This window comes from Diabrotica undecimpunctata, chromosome 2, assembly GCF_040954645.1.
Source record: "Diabrotica undecimpunctata isolate CICGRU chromosome 2, icDiaUnde3, whole genome shotgun sequence".
NCBI classification, from domain to species: Eukaryota; Metazoa; Arthropoda; class Insecta; order Coleoptera; family Chrysomelidae; genus Diabrotica; species Diabrotica undecimpunctata.
Genome location: NC_092804.1, coordinates 118,993,316 through 119,011,337, shown reverse-complemented (window position 1 = coordinate 119,011,337; position 18,022 = coordinate 118,993,316). Strand labels below are relative to the sequence as shown.

At 31.4% G+C, this 18,022-nt stretch overlaps 1 protein-coding gene across 28 annotated transcripts in view; it reads right to left on the bottom strand.

Annotated features, from left to right (window-relative positions):
• LOC140434818 (antichymotrypsin-2-like) overlaps positions 1 to 18,022 on the bottom strand; it is a 169,184-nt gene that overhangs the window by 147,627 nt on the left and 3,535 nt on the right. For all 28 annotated transcript variants that reach the window (XR_011950090.1, XM_072523353.1, XM_072523363.1 and 25 more), the window contains exons 2-3: positions 10,154 to 10,945; positions 8,542 to 8,680 (exon numbers count right to left, since the gene is read on the bottom strand). Coding sequence is in view for 27 of the 28 variants with exons in the window: in XM_072523353.1 (XP_072379454.1) it covers positions 8,542 to 8,680; positions 10,154 to 10,945 (931 nt within the window). In the remaining variant the exon portion in view is untranslated. The remainder of the gene's footprint in view (positions 1 to 8,541; positions 8,681 to 10,153; positions 10,946 to 18,022) is intronic.

The following is an 18,022-nucleotide window of genomic DNA, read 5'->3' as shown; positions in this document are numbered from 1 at the left end:
AATCACACTAAATTTTCTCTTTTTTTTCACCCCTGTAACTTATTAAAATAAACATTGTAGAAGGTTTTAAGGACTTTCGGCCCTCAGTAATAATGTATTCTTTCATTCTGCGTTTAAATTTTTTAAAAATACTTATTAGTTTTTTTAGGATTCGAAAAAAATGAATGCATTTAAAAAGCATTGGCTCGAAGTTTTGCGCCTACGCTCTTCGAATCGGCCAATGGCTGAGTAGTACGGTGAGAGATACAGTCTCACGGCTCGGTGACATTTAAAAGAAAGTTTAAGAAATTATTAAAAATGTATACGTATGTACACGAAAATCACAAACTATTTTAAATCTTTGGATTATTTAAGTTGTTTTAGAATAATCTAAACGGTCATTTTTGTAATAAAAAAATAGTTTCTAGCTGTCAAAGCGTAAATACGCATTTTAAATTTCTCCGCAAAATTTGTCAATTTGTGCAGTAATTAATAATAGCTTAATTCTAAATAGGTAAGTGACAATTATTATATCAAATACCAGTACACACACAGTAAGTGAACACTTGACATTATATTTGATTACAATAACGTGGTAAACTAGCTTTTGTAATTTATTAACCATCAATAAGCTATTAATTAAGTTACATTATTTCCAGTTTCATTATTTGTTTAATTACTGGTCAGGTCCGTATTATTTATTAACAAATGTCTTATTTTAAAATCAAAAATGGAATTTTATATTCAGTCTCTCTAACTAATCACAATTACAGACAAATACTAACATAACCTATTCTTCAGCAACTTCTACACAATTTCCCTCAAAACATCAAGCGATTGTATTAAGCGCTTTAGATAATACACGTGACTGCAAGATTACTTAATTCCGTTGGATAACCTAGTTCTTCCCAAAGATACTATATCTTCCTCTCGACTATCCAATAATCATATTTACATGTACGTTGCCAACAAACGAATTGTGGATGAATTCATGCAGAACCATGGACAAACAAAAATCCAGAAAAAGAGTGTACAAGCTAGAAGACTTATTTCACTAGCGGAACGTATTGTTTTCTTAAACGTATGTCCCACAATATCTCACAGCATATCACTTGATTATTTACAGAAAACTGGACTTAATATAGTCACTTTTCTGAAAATCAGTTCCACTCTTCCCGAATACAATCACATTTGGAGTTTCAGAAGACAAATATACTTTAGTCCCCATAATATCGCATGTCCTGGTTCATTCACCTTAGACTTGGATAATACGACATATCAAATACCTATTCGTATTTTAAAAAACTATGGTCTGTTATAACTGCAAAAAGCCTGAACGTATTGCCACCCAATAAATTGGAATCAACGACAAATTTGTTTGATTTGAATCACAGTCAACCTATTCCTTCTTCCTCCCCCGAAATAATATCTTAATCTGCAACTACATTCTTATTAAATGAACAAATTTATATTGAAGAAATATTAGCAAATATTCTGAACAATCCTTGACAATGATCAAGGAAAAATGAACACCATGGATAGCTGCAAAGTAATTATTATTGTTATTTAACATAAACGTAGTCATAATAATGTTCCTACGTCTTCAGAAACAGGTCAAACAGAAGAATCATTTACTGTATCTACATCTTAACCCAGAGTCAAGGAAGTTAAAAGCAAAGCGGAACACACATCAATAAAATCAACAAAATCATATGACCTTGAGCCTGCTGAAAATTTTATCCAAAATCATTTATCCACATTTGTTCTAAATTATGACCAACTAAATCTACTTCTAAGCAATGTTATCGGTGTGCAAAATCCTTTCAACATAATTCTATATTTTACGTCTGACCTAGTGCAATTAGTCCAGATTCTAACTAAAGTCCACAATTAAAATATAGATCAACGAAACTTTATATCATCTCCTTAAGTAAGAAGATCTACCGACGCTTAGGTAACGACATCTTTGAATCCAAGGATGAGTCATCTCCGATGCATCCAAATGTTACAGAGAGTAGGCGCTGCATTGGTTAATAAAGTTATATCAGATTTATATGGATACCTTTCCAAACTGGCATTGCAGGTAACGAAAGAGCAGACCAGTGCGCGAGTATCGAAATACCACGAGTGATATAAAAGCTTTTAATAAGAAAGGAGTTTGGTGCAAGTAAACAAACGAAATATCACTGAAGCACATTAAAAATGACCTTACCGTTTGGGAATCCTCAACTAGGAATAGAAGAGAACAGTTGGTAATAACGCGATTAGGAATTGGATCTGCGCACTTACTGATTCATAATATATTATCTAAAAGTGTTCTACCTATAGTAAAACATGTAATGTACAAGTTACCGAAAACCATTTTTTAATTGTATACCCGTGTGTTGCTAATTATTGTGTATCATTTAACACACCTAATAGTATAAGTAATTTATTAGGCACTCATTTTTCAACGAATAATATTGTACATTTTTTAAAATGTATAGGAGTGCTTTATAAAATTAAATTTAGTAAGTTTGTACGTCGCACGCTAATAACCGTTATGGTGGATGCAGCTGTTCTCTAAGTAAAAAAAGTTTCTGATATTATAATCGGAAGGTATAAATTAATTGGAGTGTTATTTTTGATGACACCTTGAAAAATGATAAAAATAATAAATTTTCAAAAGAAACATCGAGCAAATTTTTTTGGTCAAATGTTGTAAGGTTTACCATATAATTAGTAAAAATATATTTATCATTCGAGTGTTGTATGTTGAAAGTCAACAAGTACATAAATTTTTATTTCAGTAACTAATACTAATTTTCTATTCATTGTTTTATACAACTATGTACTTACCTTTAAATAGACACAATTTTTTACCAAATTTTAAGAAAAGCGTAGTAGTGATAGAAAAATGTTCACCACTACCAATAAAAATCAGTCAATTTATAAAATAACAATTAGTGCAGTTAATGATTATGATGAATAACTCGTGGATGGATTTAAAAGTTTTACCTACATATTCTTTTCGCAGTTTGGACGGTGTCCCAAGACACAAAAAAAATGAAAGTTTAGAAAGGATTAATCAACTATTAAAACTTTGGTGTACAAAATATAACACAATTTGAATGTGAAAGAATTATCGGAGTCAGGGCTTATATAACCCTCTAATTGATTGTCGAGAAGACGTCCACGTAAATGCATATTTATAGATGTTGGTCAAGATAAAACAGGGACTATATTGATATGAACTATTAAACAAGTTTGCGATCGTTATAGATAGCAACTATGAAACTGAATGCACAACAAAGACTGAAGAAATAATTATACATAGAGGAGCCAATGAAGGACACGTAGCTGCAAGTACGCTAGATTAAAAATATTAATCGATAGATAGAAAGGATTATGAATAATTTGTATTGATTTATTATAAAGTATTTATAGAAAATCACAACAGTCGACAGAAAAATTGTGTTTGTGATTTTTGAATCATAATTTAAAATAGTTACATTATACCTCTGAGTAATTATTGTGAGTATGTGTAAATACTACAATGTGAATTTTTGGACATATCCATAAAAGAATATTTGCGTATAGTAAACAACTAAAAATTCATAACATATTATTTTTGGTTTGATATTTTTACGGTCATAGTTGATTATATTTGTTTTCGATTTGATAGGTATATGATTCTTTCATTATTTAAGTTAGTCACTTCTAAGAAAAAGCGTTTAAAGTGTTTAAAGAAATAAAAGAAATCAGTAACGTGCAATCATGCAAGTGAAGCAAAATGGTGCCTAAAAAAGCAGATTGTGCCGACAACTGAAAAGTATGTCAGAGTAAAGCAGCTAATAGGCGTGAAAAAGCTTAGCAACAAACTGGGATAGTAAATCATTTTAACAACCTATAACAATTGCAGCATTCTTTTTTATTTTTTTTATTTATATTTGTAAATAAAAGATTTTATTGTGGATCTGATGATGGGTTGAAATTTTAGAGACCGAAACTGGTCGTCCATATTATAATAAAACCAATTGTAAGGAAGTCTTTGTCTTTTTACCTTTTGAAAAAGAATTTACATTTTCAAACAATTCGTTATCAAATCGTTTTACTGTACAGGTAATATTTGCTACATTTGCTAAAATTAAGTACTAATTAAGTCTATCCTAGTTTGGAAACTTTGCATCGTGCTTAAGAATATGTTGAAGCCTAGCATTTGGTGAATTTAAGAAAATTTTGAAAAAGTTTTATCATAATTCTAATATTTCATTAGAACATTGATAAACACTATTTTTAAAATACAGGAAAATTTTGGTTCTAATATGTTATTTTTTTTAATCGTGAAACTTGGTCAATTAGAACCAAGATCTTCAGTATTTGGAGGAAATATCAACAGGTACCACCAATTTTTACTTATAACAGTTATGATACATTTTATAGATTACAAAATAAATTTTAAAACTCACAAATACTGATGATAATATTTTGAAACTAATAATATTCTAATATATGTAATTAAATAAAATTAGTTTAACATCTATGAATCTCTGATTCCACTTAGATTAAAATTAATCTAAAACCATAATTGACAAATAACATTTGAGATTCTAGAAATATAAGAGTGTATTCGAGAATTGAACCATGAATTCTTGTAGTAAAACTGCAGTACAAATTCTTTAGTTTTTATATTTTGTTGTATGTATATTGAGAGTTTTTATTACCCACTGATAATAATATAAAAAGTTGGTAATCTCTGTTAATACATACATTTAAGAGGCAGTATGCATAACATAGAACTGCTATTTTAATCAATTTTAAAAATAATAAATGAGATTTAAGCACTACTCCAAATCGAAATATGAACCATTTTTAACCATAAAAAAAAAGAAAAAAATTAAATGAAAATTGAAATATTTTACCACTCAATTTAAAAAACTTGTAGTCAGGTTTGATCATATTTAAGATATATCAAATTATACGTCAAATAAATGCAATTGCTCTTAAATTTGTATGTTTAGCTTTCCCCCAATGCTTGTTAAGCACAGTGAATAGCACGATTTTAACTCTTCAGAATTTTCAATACTTTCGTATCAATATTCGATATGCAATGATTTTGTATATTATGTTTTTGTATATTATTTCTAAAATAGAATTAATGGTTGAGCTGGACATACCTAAGAGACTATTTGCGCTAAAGCGAATGTGTGTAAGTAACTTTTTTGCACAAATTAGAATAAGAGGGAAATATGAAATGCTTTCTGCGTAAATTTTGGACTGAGACAGGGAGATCCGCTATACCCATTATTGTTTAATTTGTTTAAGCTATGTACTATACCAACAGTTGTGTACGAAAGATAAACATGAACGCTAACAAAAAGATGTAAATACATCGCTGGTGTGGGAATGTAAAATCTTTCCAGTAATATATCTGTACCATTCGTGAATAAGTGGATAAGTCAAATATTAGTAAAAACAAGATATCTCAATCTTGAAAGTGTTCTCTTTCAATTTCGTCAGGTGAATAACTGAGTAATTTAAATTTGCAAAAGTTTACTTGATAGGAGCCCGTGAATATTTTGATTTGACGATTTATTTGATATCAGAACCGGTATATCGACTTATCTAATATAAAAGAGTTTTAAATATTTGTTTGAAATAATATATCTTGACTTGACCATCCGTGTACATAATATTCAGTCAGTGAATAACTAGGTATGTAGAAATACCCACTTGGGCACGTTGTATTTTGCTTTACTTTTCTTGGTATCTTTAATTACCTGTTTATCAACATAACAAAATAGTAGGGGGTTTTACATTTGAACAGGGAGTAACTAGATATTTAAGACTAGTCCGTCAGTTTTAGTTTTACGTTTATACAGTTAACATGCAAGCCGGTATTTTAACGACTATTAGGTATTTGCATTTAAAAAACCTAAACAGGATACTTGTTCTAAATGTGATCTTTTCGAAACAAAATTAAAAGTTCTTGAGGAATGAGAAGAGAAAGAGAATTTGAGACAAGAGAGGAATAAACACCATCAGCTCGCAGACGATGCTTAAAAGGCAAAACAGGTGGATAAGGAGGTTGCATCTTCAGACACTAAAAAAAAGCATACACTTTTGATCTTTATTAGTGCCTTCCAAACCCTTTTTTAACAGCGAACACTGTCTTTCATAAGCGACAAATATGAACGTTTAACATTACCGTTCACGATTTAGCAACAAATGAAGTTACATGTTTCATGTGGGACGAATCAACTGCTGGAAGAGGTGACAATCAGATAGCTTCTTGTATTTACCGCCTTTTATCGAAACATCATAATATGGAAGAGGTAACTTTCTACTCAGATACTTGCGGAGGCCAAATAAGAATCAGAAAGTCGCTTTCATGTTCACTTTCGCTTTTACAAAACTACCAAGTCTCAAAGTTATAAATCATCAGTTTTTGGTCAGTGAGCATACTAACATAGAATGTGATACGGATCATGCTCTTATAGAGAAAAAAAACAAAGAGAACACACATTGAGATCAATCACCCTAATGACTGGTATCAGCTGGTAAGATCCTGCAAAAGGAAGAAACCATTCAAAGTAGTGGTAATGAATCAAGAAGAATTCTTGGATTTCAGCAGTCTAGAAAAAGGAGCATTAATCGTTAAAAAAATATAGTAATATTGGAATAGTGAAATATAAAAATAGTTTAGACGTCTTCTCTAAACTCTTTTAAATCTGTAAATTTCCAAAGAAGAGGAAAACACATTGTACCAAGCATATTGCCCCATATCACAGACAAGCTTCTGCCAATTAATAAGGCGAAAAAGAAAGACCTACTTGATCTTTTGCCGCTTATCGATGAAGTTTTTCATAATTTTTACCAAATTTGCCCACTACAGATATGCAAGACTAAGACCTCGATTTGGAAGAGTTTAATGCAGATAATCAGTAGTTTTTTAGTTTCATTTTCCAATTAAAGTTGATGTTGCGTGTTATAAAGTATAAAAAAGTCAGTAACCAAATAAGAACCCAAAAATTTGGCGTGAATAAGTGGGTAAGTTAGATTTTTTTAAGCGTAAGTAATATAGTCACAGCTCATAATTATGTACGTCATTCGTTGCATGATTACCCACCAATTTCTATGAAAACAAAATTAAACTTAAATTTTTTATTTTTCAAAACTATTAAAATGTTTAAAATGGCCATACTAAAAAGTTTATATTTTTGATTTATCGACTTATTCACAGATAGTACATAGATGGCCTTTGCAGAGAAATTGTAAACAAATGGACATGCAGACACAACAACCAGTTAAAGTCTCTCTTGGTGAGATATTATAGAGGCTAACAGACTAAGATTATCAGTATATGTGATGACATATGCAGTAATGACAATCACTTTCTCAACAATATGATTTGGGAACGTCCAGATGGGAGAACATCTGTAGGATAGCCTAAAAAGAGGTAGAAGGATGCAATCAGAGTAATCTGAAGAAAATGAGAGATAAGCAATGGAAAATAATGTCATAGAACTGACAAAAATGAAAGGAAACAGTAAACACGACAAAGACTCATGCAGAATTGTAATTATATTATGGTGATTTGTAAAATAGAAAAAGTTTATGTAGAAAAATCAAAGAATTAATATCTGACGTAATATAGAGCTGCTGATTTAAACAGTTAAGATTTGGTCTCACTTTTACAAGAAATATTTGTAGATAGGTTTTGATCATTTCACTATAAAATTCGATCTAAAGAGTGGTTTTTAATCTATTGATACATATATCAAAACATAATTCTTATTTGCACAACAGCTTCGATTTTAGTAACCTAAATCTGCAATGAATATAAATATTTGTATTAAATGGAGCATTTATCAAAGAAAATTTTATGCAAAAGTTACTGTAGTAAAAATAACATTCAAAGAGGTTATCAAGTTTTGTAGGTATACAACATGTAACAAACTTTTATGCATAAAAATTATGCAGTTAAACGATACACATATTTTAGATAATTTTGTTTAATAATTTCTTTTGTAAAAAAAACAACATTCACTATCGATATTATGGTAGTATTTTTAAAATTAGTTGTATATATGATAATACTGTATCAATTTGCAATTTTGTGTAACAACATTTACCCAAATTTTAATCAATAACAATATTATGCATTCTCGGGCTAAACTAGATTGTTATCAAAATGCCCAATCTTACTTATAGACTATGTTGTTTTTTATGTCTGGGAAATGTTCTTAAACTTTTTATGATGTTTAAATTTATTTACATAGTAAGATCAGTAAATGAATTCTAAAACTTTTATTCTTTATACAAAACAGGCACATTTTTAAATTAAGAACTTACTGCTTTCTTAAATATAGCATAAAAATACGATTTATATAGTGTCACATTTATTAAAATATTATTTTCTTCTTATTTTTGACTTTTTTATACAGTATAAGACGATCTGTATTAAGTATCATCTTGTAATAAAAGTATTTATTTAAGCGTTCACTTCTGCTAGTTTTATCAAAAACGTGCTATTCAATGTCCCTAATCTTTTACCACCAAATATAATAAATATTTACGAACCTGCTGTAGCAGCTGCAGCTTCGACACCGTCTTCGTTTACATCAATAAATGCCTTTTGTACAACAAAGTCAACTTTAAGTGGAGCCTTGGCAATTCCCGTAAGGTCAGCAGTGCTTTCGAACATTTGTGTAATTCCGAACTAAAAAAATAATAAGTTTATAAATATGTAAGTAATAAGCGAAACTCAAAAATAACGAAAAAATAATATTGCAGAAAACTCCTCTGTATACAACACTAACACGACCAGTTCTAACATATAAAGCTAAAACTCAGAACAGACGCAGAATAACCAACAGCTGCTTAAGAATTTCAAGCGAATGATTCTAACAAGAATATACGGAGGACTAAAATAACAGGGTTTGTGGTATAGACGCTGCAACTTTTAGTTACACAAAAGCTTCGAGGAAGCTAACGTTGTGAAATTTATTAAGGTATCATGCCTCAAATAGATTAAACATGTAAGAATCAGAAAGGTGAAAGATGAGACAGTGGAGGAATATGAGATAAGTGGAACAATATATTAGTCGTAGACCGAAACTTAAGTATCTCGACATTTTCGAAGATGACTTAAAATTCATCGAAGTTAAAGAATGGAGAAAGGTTTTTAGAGATAAAACGGAATGGAGGAGTGTCCTGAAGAAGGCTTTGCTCCATAAAGGTCTGTAGTTTTAATGATGATATGTGTGCCAAAAGGCGGTGTAGAGGGATCAGCTAATAAATAAAATTAAAAAAAAAAACAGTTTTTATTTCTTTTCGTAGGATAAAATTTTAAAAACTTTGAGAATAAATGTAGCAAAACACAAAATATATTTATAAACTCTATGTATAAAACAGAAGATATATTACCACCAGATAAAAAAAATACTTCAAATAGAGAAAGATTTCTATAACCTACTACACAGAAAACATGCTACTAACAATGACGTGCGGAAAAAATATATTCCAAGACTTTGCAATCCGGATATCAAAGATATGCAGGAAATTACATGATCAGAAATTTAAATGGCATTACCCAAATGACAAACAACAGAGTCTCAGAAAAAATTATAATATTGTAAATGGCGATTGAAAGTGTTAAAGCAGGAGAAAAAAACGCTTTCAAAGATCTATTTAACAGATATTTGGAGACTGGAAAAATCCTAACATAAAACAACACGATTAACAGAAACATGGATAAAAAGAAAACCCCACAAATCTTAAAGACTACCGTCTGAATTTTCTCATACTGGTAGAAAATTTTTTATTAAAGATACTAACCACACAATTAAATCCCAACTCAGATTTGTATTTACCTAAGGAGCACGATGGTTTTATATCTGTTGTAAGGTATAAATTGTCCAGGATATGACGGTTTCCCGATTAGAATTCTTTTTATATTCATGGATTTGCTTGAAATGTTGACAGTAGGTAGAAAATACCTTTAAGATCAAAATCTATCCTATGCCAATATGTGCTTTTTGTCGGAAGGTGGTTACCACCCCAACTCGGGAGGTGGAAAAAGTTTATAAAGAAAAATAATTGACTACATAATATATCTATGATTATATTAAGTTTACAAATGCGCAAATTAAAATTTTGTTTCTAAAAAAACTTCATGATATAAAAAACTTACCGACTTCAAGATGGGTTTAAAATCAATTTTGGACTCGATTTTAAATTTGGGTAAAGTGATGGCAACTCTAGCAGATTCCATTTGTTGAGGAGCCAAGTATTCTTTCAGGTTCTGTTCAGCAGCTGCTAATCCATTGATTTCGTCAGGTAATACAAAGGTCATACTAACGTTTCCGCCTTGGAATCCAAGCTCTAAGAATTTAGCTTTAAGTTTGGGATTGTAGGCATATTTGGCAAATGCTTCAGTATACATGGTGGGGATTTTTTTGGATTCAGTAGGTGAACTGTGGAACAATCTATCAGCAGAATTGTATTTTTCGAAAGCATGATCCCATTTTCCTGTGTAGTATAAAGCATTAACTAATACCAATACTGTGCTAGCATCCAACATTTGGGGATCAATAAGATTTTTGATTTTGTTGTTAGTTTGTTCTTCAACCCAGCCGTTGATAGTGCCAGCGGCTTCTGTAGGCTTGTTATAGTCTAGGTTTTGTACATCTGCGGAATAGTCATTTACAGCAATATCTTTGAATGTTTTTTCAATTGGGAAGCCTTGAGCTGGGTAGATTTTGTTTGCTGATAACAATTTTAAATCAGGTGTGTTAACCTTTAGGCGAGAGGTTATTTCAGTGAATGCCTTATTTACATTTTCTATGTTATTGGGTAAGCTCAAACCTTTCAACAATTGCTTTTGGGTTTCTCCTTTGGCGCCATTTGCAAGCAACGATAATACGATTTCTGCAGATAATCCGCTAACAATAATGTTATTCTTGCCAGATATTTTCACAAGTTCCTGTAATATAAACAAGTATTATAATTAACTGGAAATAAGTAAAAAAACAAAATAATACACACGTAAAATAAATTATTTCTACACCCGTTTCCAAATGCTAATGCATATTTTTCTGATGTCAATCCAAATATAGTTTGTTTACCAGAGACCAACTTTAATGAGTTTATTGATCCACACCTTTGAAAATACTCACATTCTTCAGACACAACATCCCCGGAGAGCAAGTGGTGGGTAGCTATTTACTTCAATAATAAATAGATAGTGGAGCATAAACAGACCATAAGACATAACTTTAAAGCAGTTGTGATTTTAGTAAACGTGCCACAATAATATTTATATTTCTCGATCAAATAACTAAATAATTGCTATATATCATTACTTTTCGCATTATTTGAGGTTATCTTAATTCCCACAATCCTACATAAAGATGAACGAAAACTTATGCTAGAGGAAGACAGTGAAAGTGACTCTTTAAAAAAAACACGATAACACGAGATTTATCTGGTACCAACAGTGTTCAGAAATCTCTGTAGCAGGTCTTTATTTATTACTTTTGCTTAAGGTGCGCCGCATTTATTTTTTGAAAATTATGCAAACGTTTTTTATAGATGAATATTTAATAAACATAAATAAATATCTGTCGACAGGAACCCAAGTACTACTGAACTTTATAACACTAATCATTGGAAAATATCGAATGTGTAATTCGTGCGATTAAAGAATATGATCGAGTAACTTACGCGCACTAGAAACCTATCTTGAAATTCCGAAAACTTGTGTTTTAAAGAGTTCAACAGAGCAATTGGGATTGAGTCAGCCCTATGCTAAATCCATGTTAGCAGTACTTACGGCAAAGCAGACAAGAATTGGACAACTTGTTCTGGTTGGAAATTGTTATTATTAAAAAATATACCATAATTTGTTTTTCGTCGGTGATATTTACATGATGTCTGAAATAATGGACAGGAAGCTAAAAAAATTGGGAAGTACGTGTGCATCTCGTGGCCATAAACAACTTTTGGATTCATGGAGCCATGTGATGCACACTTGCTTCTCGTATAAGACAAGAATGAACCTGTCATAACTTGTTTACTTTATACGTTACATTTTCTAGAGGGATGCACTACGTGTTAGTTATTAGTTAGTTGTCGTTAGGCTAGATAGTACAACGTGTCTTATCAGTTCTTAATATGTTATATAAAAAAGAGCAGAGGCGTTTGCAAAAGCTGGTGGAAGAGGTTTTTCAGACGAATACTATGATGACAGTGTTCCGAATAAAATTTTGAATTAGTTAGTAATACTTACTTTGAAATAAGTAGTTCTTCGCCAAATAAAGGTGTTCCAGAAAGCAAAAGACCAAAAATGCGAAGTAATTTACAAAATATACCTTTAACATCACAAAACCCAAGAACAAAAGACATACGATTAAAATGTTATTTCCCAATGTCCACTGCCAGATGATGAAAGCTCTTCCGAAAACGATGACATTGCGATTGACCATAAAACATCCTTAATATAGAAGAATTTAGATGGTAAAACTTGAAAACTATCAGAACTTGAAAAATATTACTTTCAGTGTTCAAGACTCGCGTATCAAACCTGAGTTTTTTTGAGATTATTATGAAAAACTTCTCGACTATTTTCAACTATTTGTGAATGACGATATTATTGAGTGGATTGTGCAAGAAACCAATCGATATGCACATCAGAAGTTGTATATAGGTGGTCACCAAAAAATAGAATTTATAAGTGGGTAGAGACAAATACCGAAGAAATAAAGACTTTTTGGCCATTCTTGTCTGGATAGGATTGCAAAGATTGCCAAAGTTGTGTTAGTGTTGGTCAAAAATTCATTATACGAAAGCCAAGTAAAGTGTCTTATGTCGCTTAATCGTTTTGAATTATTACTTGCCAATTTACACTTAGGTGACAATAAATCGTGACACAGAACTTCGACTGTATAAACTATCGCCCCTATTGGAGAAGTTGGTACTAAGTTTTCAAATAGTGGGGAAGAACTGTGCATTGATGAAACTGCAGTTCCGTTTACGGACCGACTGTCATTTAGGCAGTATATCAAAAACAAGACAAATAAGTTCGTGGTGAAGATATACAAACTCTGTTTGAATGAAGGTTATACTTATGATCTACAAATTTATTGCGGTAATGATAAAACTGAAAATATTTTAGTTCCCGAATAGTGGTGTATTCCATTTAGCTAATAACTCATTTGATATAGGTTTTACATTAGCACATATATTGCTAAACAAAAATACAAATTTGGTGGGAACTGTGAGGCAAAACCGAAATCATAATCCTAAAGAAGTGACAGGTGCAAAATTAAAGAAAGGGAGATAATTGAGATAAACAGTAACACAGATGTAAAAGTAACTAAGTGGAAGGTAAAACACGCAAACAAGTACATTCGCTGAGTACAAAGTTTACTGATGAAATGGTAGACGTCCATAAAACCAGTTTCCGTTGTCGATTACAATGATTACAATTTATAGATATATCAGATCAAATAAAGTCTTACTCTACAGCATTATGAAAATCAGTAAATCGGTAAAATAGCAGTTAAGTTCCTTCCAGGGCCAGCTATTGTCAACGCCCATATAATTTACCAAAAAGTAACCCACAGTATCATGTCCATCACATCTTTGAAGGAAGAGTTGGTTTGTCAACTGGTTATTTCTTTGGACTAACTAACTCAGAGCAACAGATGTCACATGCTCATGAAGGTCACCATATATAGAAAATGCAAAGTTCGGCCAAAAACAAGATGTGTCACATATTACGCAAACAATTTGGTAGAAAATTTGCAGAGACTAAATGGTACTAAAAGTATCAGGTGATTTTGCGAGGTTCATATTTTTTCATTCATTTCTTTAACTAGAAACTTGCGTTGCTAATTTTAAACGACATTTACTGATCTTTTGCATTAAAAAACAGTTGTTTATGTTATATATAAATAAAACTTAGTTTCAATCTACATCATAATATATTATTTTATTGTTAGGCAGTAGTATCCTAAAAATGCAGGCTACATAAAAGAGTTCATAAAGAAAATGTATTTCATATAAATGAATGGGTATTATAAAGTACAATTGTACCACGCAGGATATAATACACTAAGGGTATGAGATGCCACGGTCCTTCTCGTGGCGTCTGTAAGTTGAGTGTACGAGATGCACACTAGATTCTCGTGGTGTTTAACGTGTTAACAGGTAATATCTACAAGGAGAAGAGAAGACCTCCATTTTATGTTTATAGTTATTACCGCTGCAAGTTAATAAGGAGACCGTATAGTGAATGATGAATAATCCAAAAATTCGTAAAACACTAATAAAAATTTTGGTATCAAAAAAAAAAAAAACAAGAGATCCATCAGAATACTGCAGATAAACGAAAACGTATCGTCAACGTTTAACATAAAATAAGGGAACAGCCTCGGTTTAGAAATATTTATATTGGTGATGGGTATGATAACAAAAAAATGAAAAAAGAAAGTTGTCATTTATAAATTACGAAGAGAAGTTCACATACTAGACAAAATAAGTACAATGCAAAGAGTAAGACAGGGACTTATGTTTTCGTCATTGTTGTTTAATGTCTTTTATAAGTATATTTACTAGGAATTTCCATTAAATGAAAATACTTAGATTATTCTTTAAAGGAAAAGTCGAAAATATCATTAAATATTTAAACGATATGTACTGTTGAAAAAGATAAAAACTTTTACTCGAAATATTTATATTGTTACGAAAGTCACATAAGATTTATCGCACATAGAAAAAGTCCCTTGACGAAAAAGAAGAAGTAGTACTTCTTTCTTTCTTAGTAGTACTAAGAACTTTCAAGATGACATCAAAAATTCATGAAATGAAAAGTATTGTAATATTGTTAGTTTTCAATAAAATTATTTTCAAGAAGTATAACATTGGTGACAGCGGTCACCGATGAGTCCCGATGGAGTACGTAGAGTTCAACAAGTGGTACTGTCAAAATCATACATTTAAAGTGTGTTGCAAGAACTTAATTGCAGCCTTTCGGGAGGACATTTTGGAGTCAAAAGAACACTGGCCAGAGTTTGAGATAGATTTTACTGAGTTAATTTTACTGAATGTAGAAGATTGGTGTAAGAAATGAGATTTAAGTAACGGTAGAAAAGGCCCTAAAACAAGAAGTCGTGGTAAAATGACACAACATTTTTTCTAAGAGCCTTTTGAACGACTTACAGTGAATATTCTCGGTCCACTTTCGATGACAGAGAGGCGAAATAATTATTATTGACAAAGGGGATAATTTTTCAAAATATCGTTAAATTGCACCCCTTTCTAATCAAGAAGTGACTACAGTAGCAGAAGCATTCATAACACACGTTATATCAAGACATGGAGTTCCTTTAGAGTTACATTAGAGTTGCAAGGGCAAAATTTTAAATCAGAATTTTAACAAAAATTAATGAGAATTTTGGGAATTAAGAAAACTCGCACTATGCTCTCCATCCTCAATCAGACGGAATGGTCGAAAGACATAATAGAACTGTTTGTCAATATCTTGTATTGAATATTGGTCGCTGATAATCAAAAACATCGGGATACTTAAATTCCTCTATTCCTGTTAGCCTATAGAAGTTCCGAACATGAATTAACTGGATATTCTCCATCGATGATAATCACCGGAAGAGAAATAAAGAACTTCCTTTCTGTAAGATTGCCTCCCTGCAAAGGAAAACGTTTATTCCGGGCGTACATTGAAAATTAAAAAAAAAAGAGTCTACGACTTTCCTCGTAAAAGTTTGAAACTTCAAAGTGATAAAGTCAGGGCCAGGCTCAACATGCATGTTACTGGTAGAACTTTTGAAAGAGGTAACTCAGTATGGTTATTCAATCTCACACGAAAGACTTAGTCTAAAACTTCAACAAAACTGGGAAAATCTAGTTTTCTGCTAGAAGTAAACCCAAGATAGTTCATATTGAGAGACTAGCTCGATAGTATGGACCTGATTTATCCTGTTAGCTATATTCGATTCCTGTATTCGATTCTATTCCTCCGAATAAAGAAGGAACCAAAGTTACAAAAGTTCCCTAAGAATTATCCCACATAGAAAAAGTCCCTTGATGAAAAAGAAGAAATAATTCGAGAACATTCAAGATGATTTCGAAAATTCATAAATGTCTAGTGAAGTTTGGAACGTCAGAAACTATATATAAACAGATGTTTTTGACAGTTTGTATTTTTGACAGTAGTATTTTGAGTTTTGAAGTTTATAGTTGTCAGTGTATTAAGTATTGCAATATTGTAAGTGTTCAATAAAGTTATTTTCAAGAAGTGTTTAACAATATATAATATTTAATAATTAAGGTATACCGGATAAAGTCAACAAAACCAAATATATGCTCTTCATTTAGAATCCAGCTTTTACACAAATAATAAAATAAATTAAAGCACAATCGGAAAAGTGAATGATTACAAATATTTTGGAGCATATGAAGATAAATGTAGCAAGTGACGGAAACTTTTTAAACTGAAGACGTATTGGTCTTATAATAGATCTAAATCAAATTAAAATAGCCTTTATAATATCCAATATGAGACACGTATAAAAGAAGATTTAAAACAACTACAATACGTTATAGGGGCTTATTGACAGTAAGATTTGAGGGCTTGTATACAAATCTAGTATCGATAGCAGAAAACTAAAAGATTTATGATTAGAAGAAATAAAAAATAGAAACAGAAAAAATATAAAACAGATTTAAAAACAAACACATGATAATAATCCACAAGAAAAGATACAACATAAACCGAAGGATATTTTCATGCAGAAATCAAAATCTCACAATATTGACCTTCGAATAGCTGGGCGTAATCATACCAGAACATCATACCACACATCTTCTCCTGTGTTTACTCCTGGTGGATGACTTGATCCCTAATTTTAAACACAGGGGATAGAAGTGCAGGCCTAAGCGAATAATCTAGTAATTATGGTAAGAAGAAAATATGGTAATGTTCTATCCAGTAACCTCCAAAGATCATTAAATATTCTTACTAGGTGGTGCGACATGCAAAAACTCATATATAGATGGAGAAGTAGAAGAAGGTATGAGATTACAAAAGGCGGATAAGACGTCAGGAAGCAGGGCAGATGGATACCAGGATCAAATCTGGAGAGATGAATAAAAATCACCCAGAGTTGGAAATCGTACCAGATGCAATGAAACCGAAATTTAATTTCGAAAATCTGTTTACCTTATTCTTTCCAGGAAGAAACGAATGGAAGTCAAATAAAACAGAAGGCTCTAAAAGCGACAAAAGAGTTGAAGCTAGGGTATATGAAGTAAAACCAAGGCTGTCTTAGTGAAAGCCTATCGAATGAAATTGGATTAATTTCAAGTTAGTTAGCGTGAAACTGTCTTTAAAATCTGATTCGGATCTAAAAAAAGAATAAACGTAAGTTTATTGTGGATGCTTAGGCATACTGTTTTTAAAGGAAATGAATGAGCCGATCTACTTGCTAAGGGAGGAACAAATTAAATATTCATAGGCTCAGAACCTATCGTTGGCATAGCAAAAAATATAGCAAAAAGATCAATATCGGACTGGATGGAACAGATGAAATGTCACTACTGGTACGAATAAATGGGTCTCAAACATTCAAAGGCTTTTATACATGTACCTTCAGAGAAGAGATTAAAAGATCTAGTACGATTGACAGAAAGTACGAATTGAAGATTTTGTTAGGATGATAACGAGACAGCGGAACACGTTTTGTAGAACTGCCCAGTGTTGGGTAGGATACGGATCAATACGTTTGAGCATTATTAACTAGAGTCCTACGACGTCGTACAAGTTTCACCTAAGGCGATAAACGACTTTATTAGAAACGCTGTTCTCAAGCGACAACTTTAACCTAGGGAAGAGACAGAAGAGACCTCGTAAGTCTAGTGGAAGGGTTAAGCACCCACTTATATTAAATCTAGCCTGATCTTATCGTAACATAATATTAAAAGATCTATGTAGAAATATTGAAGGCGGAAGAAAAACAAATAAAATAAACTATACTTTAAA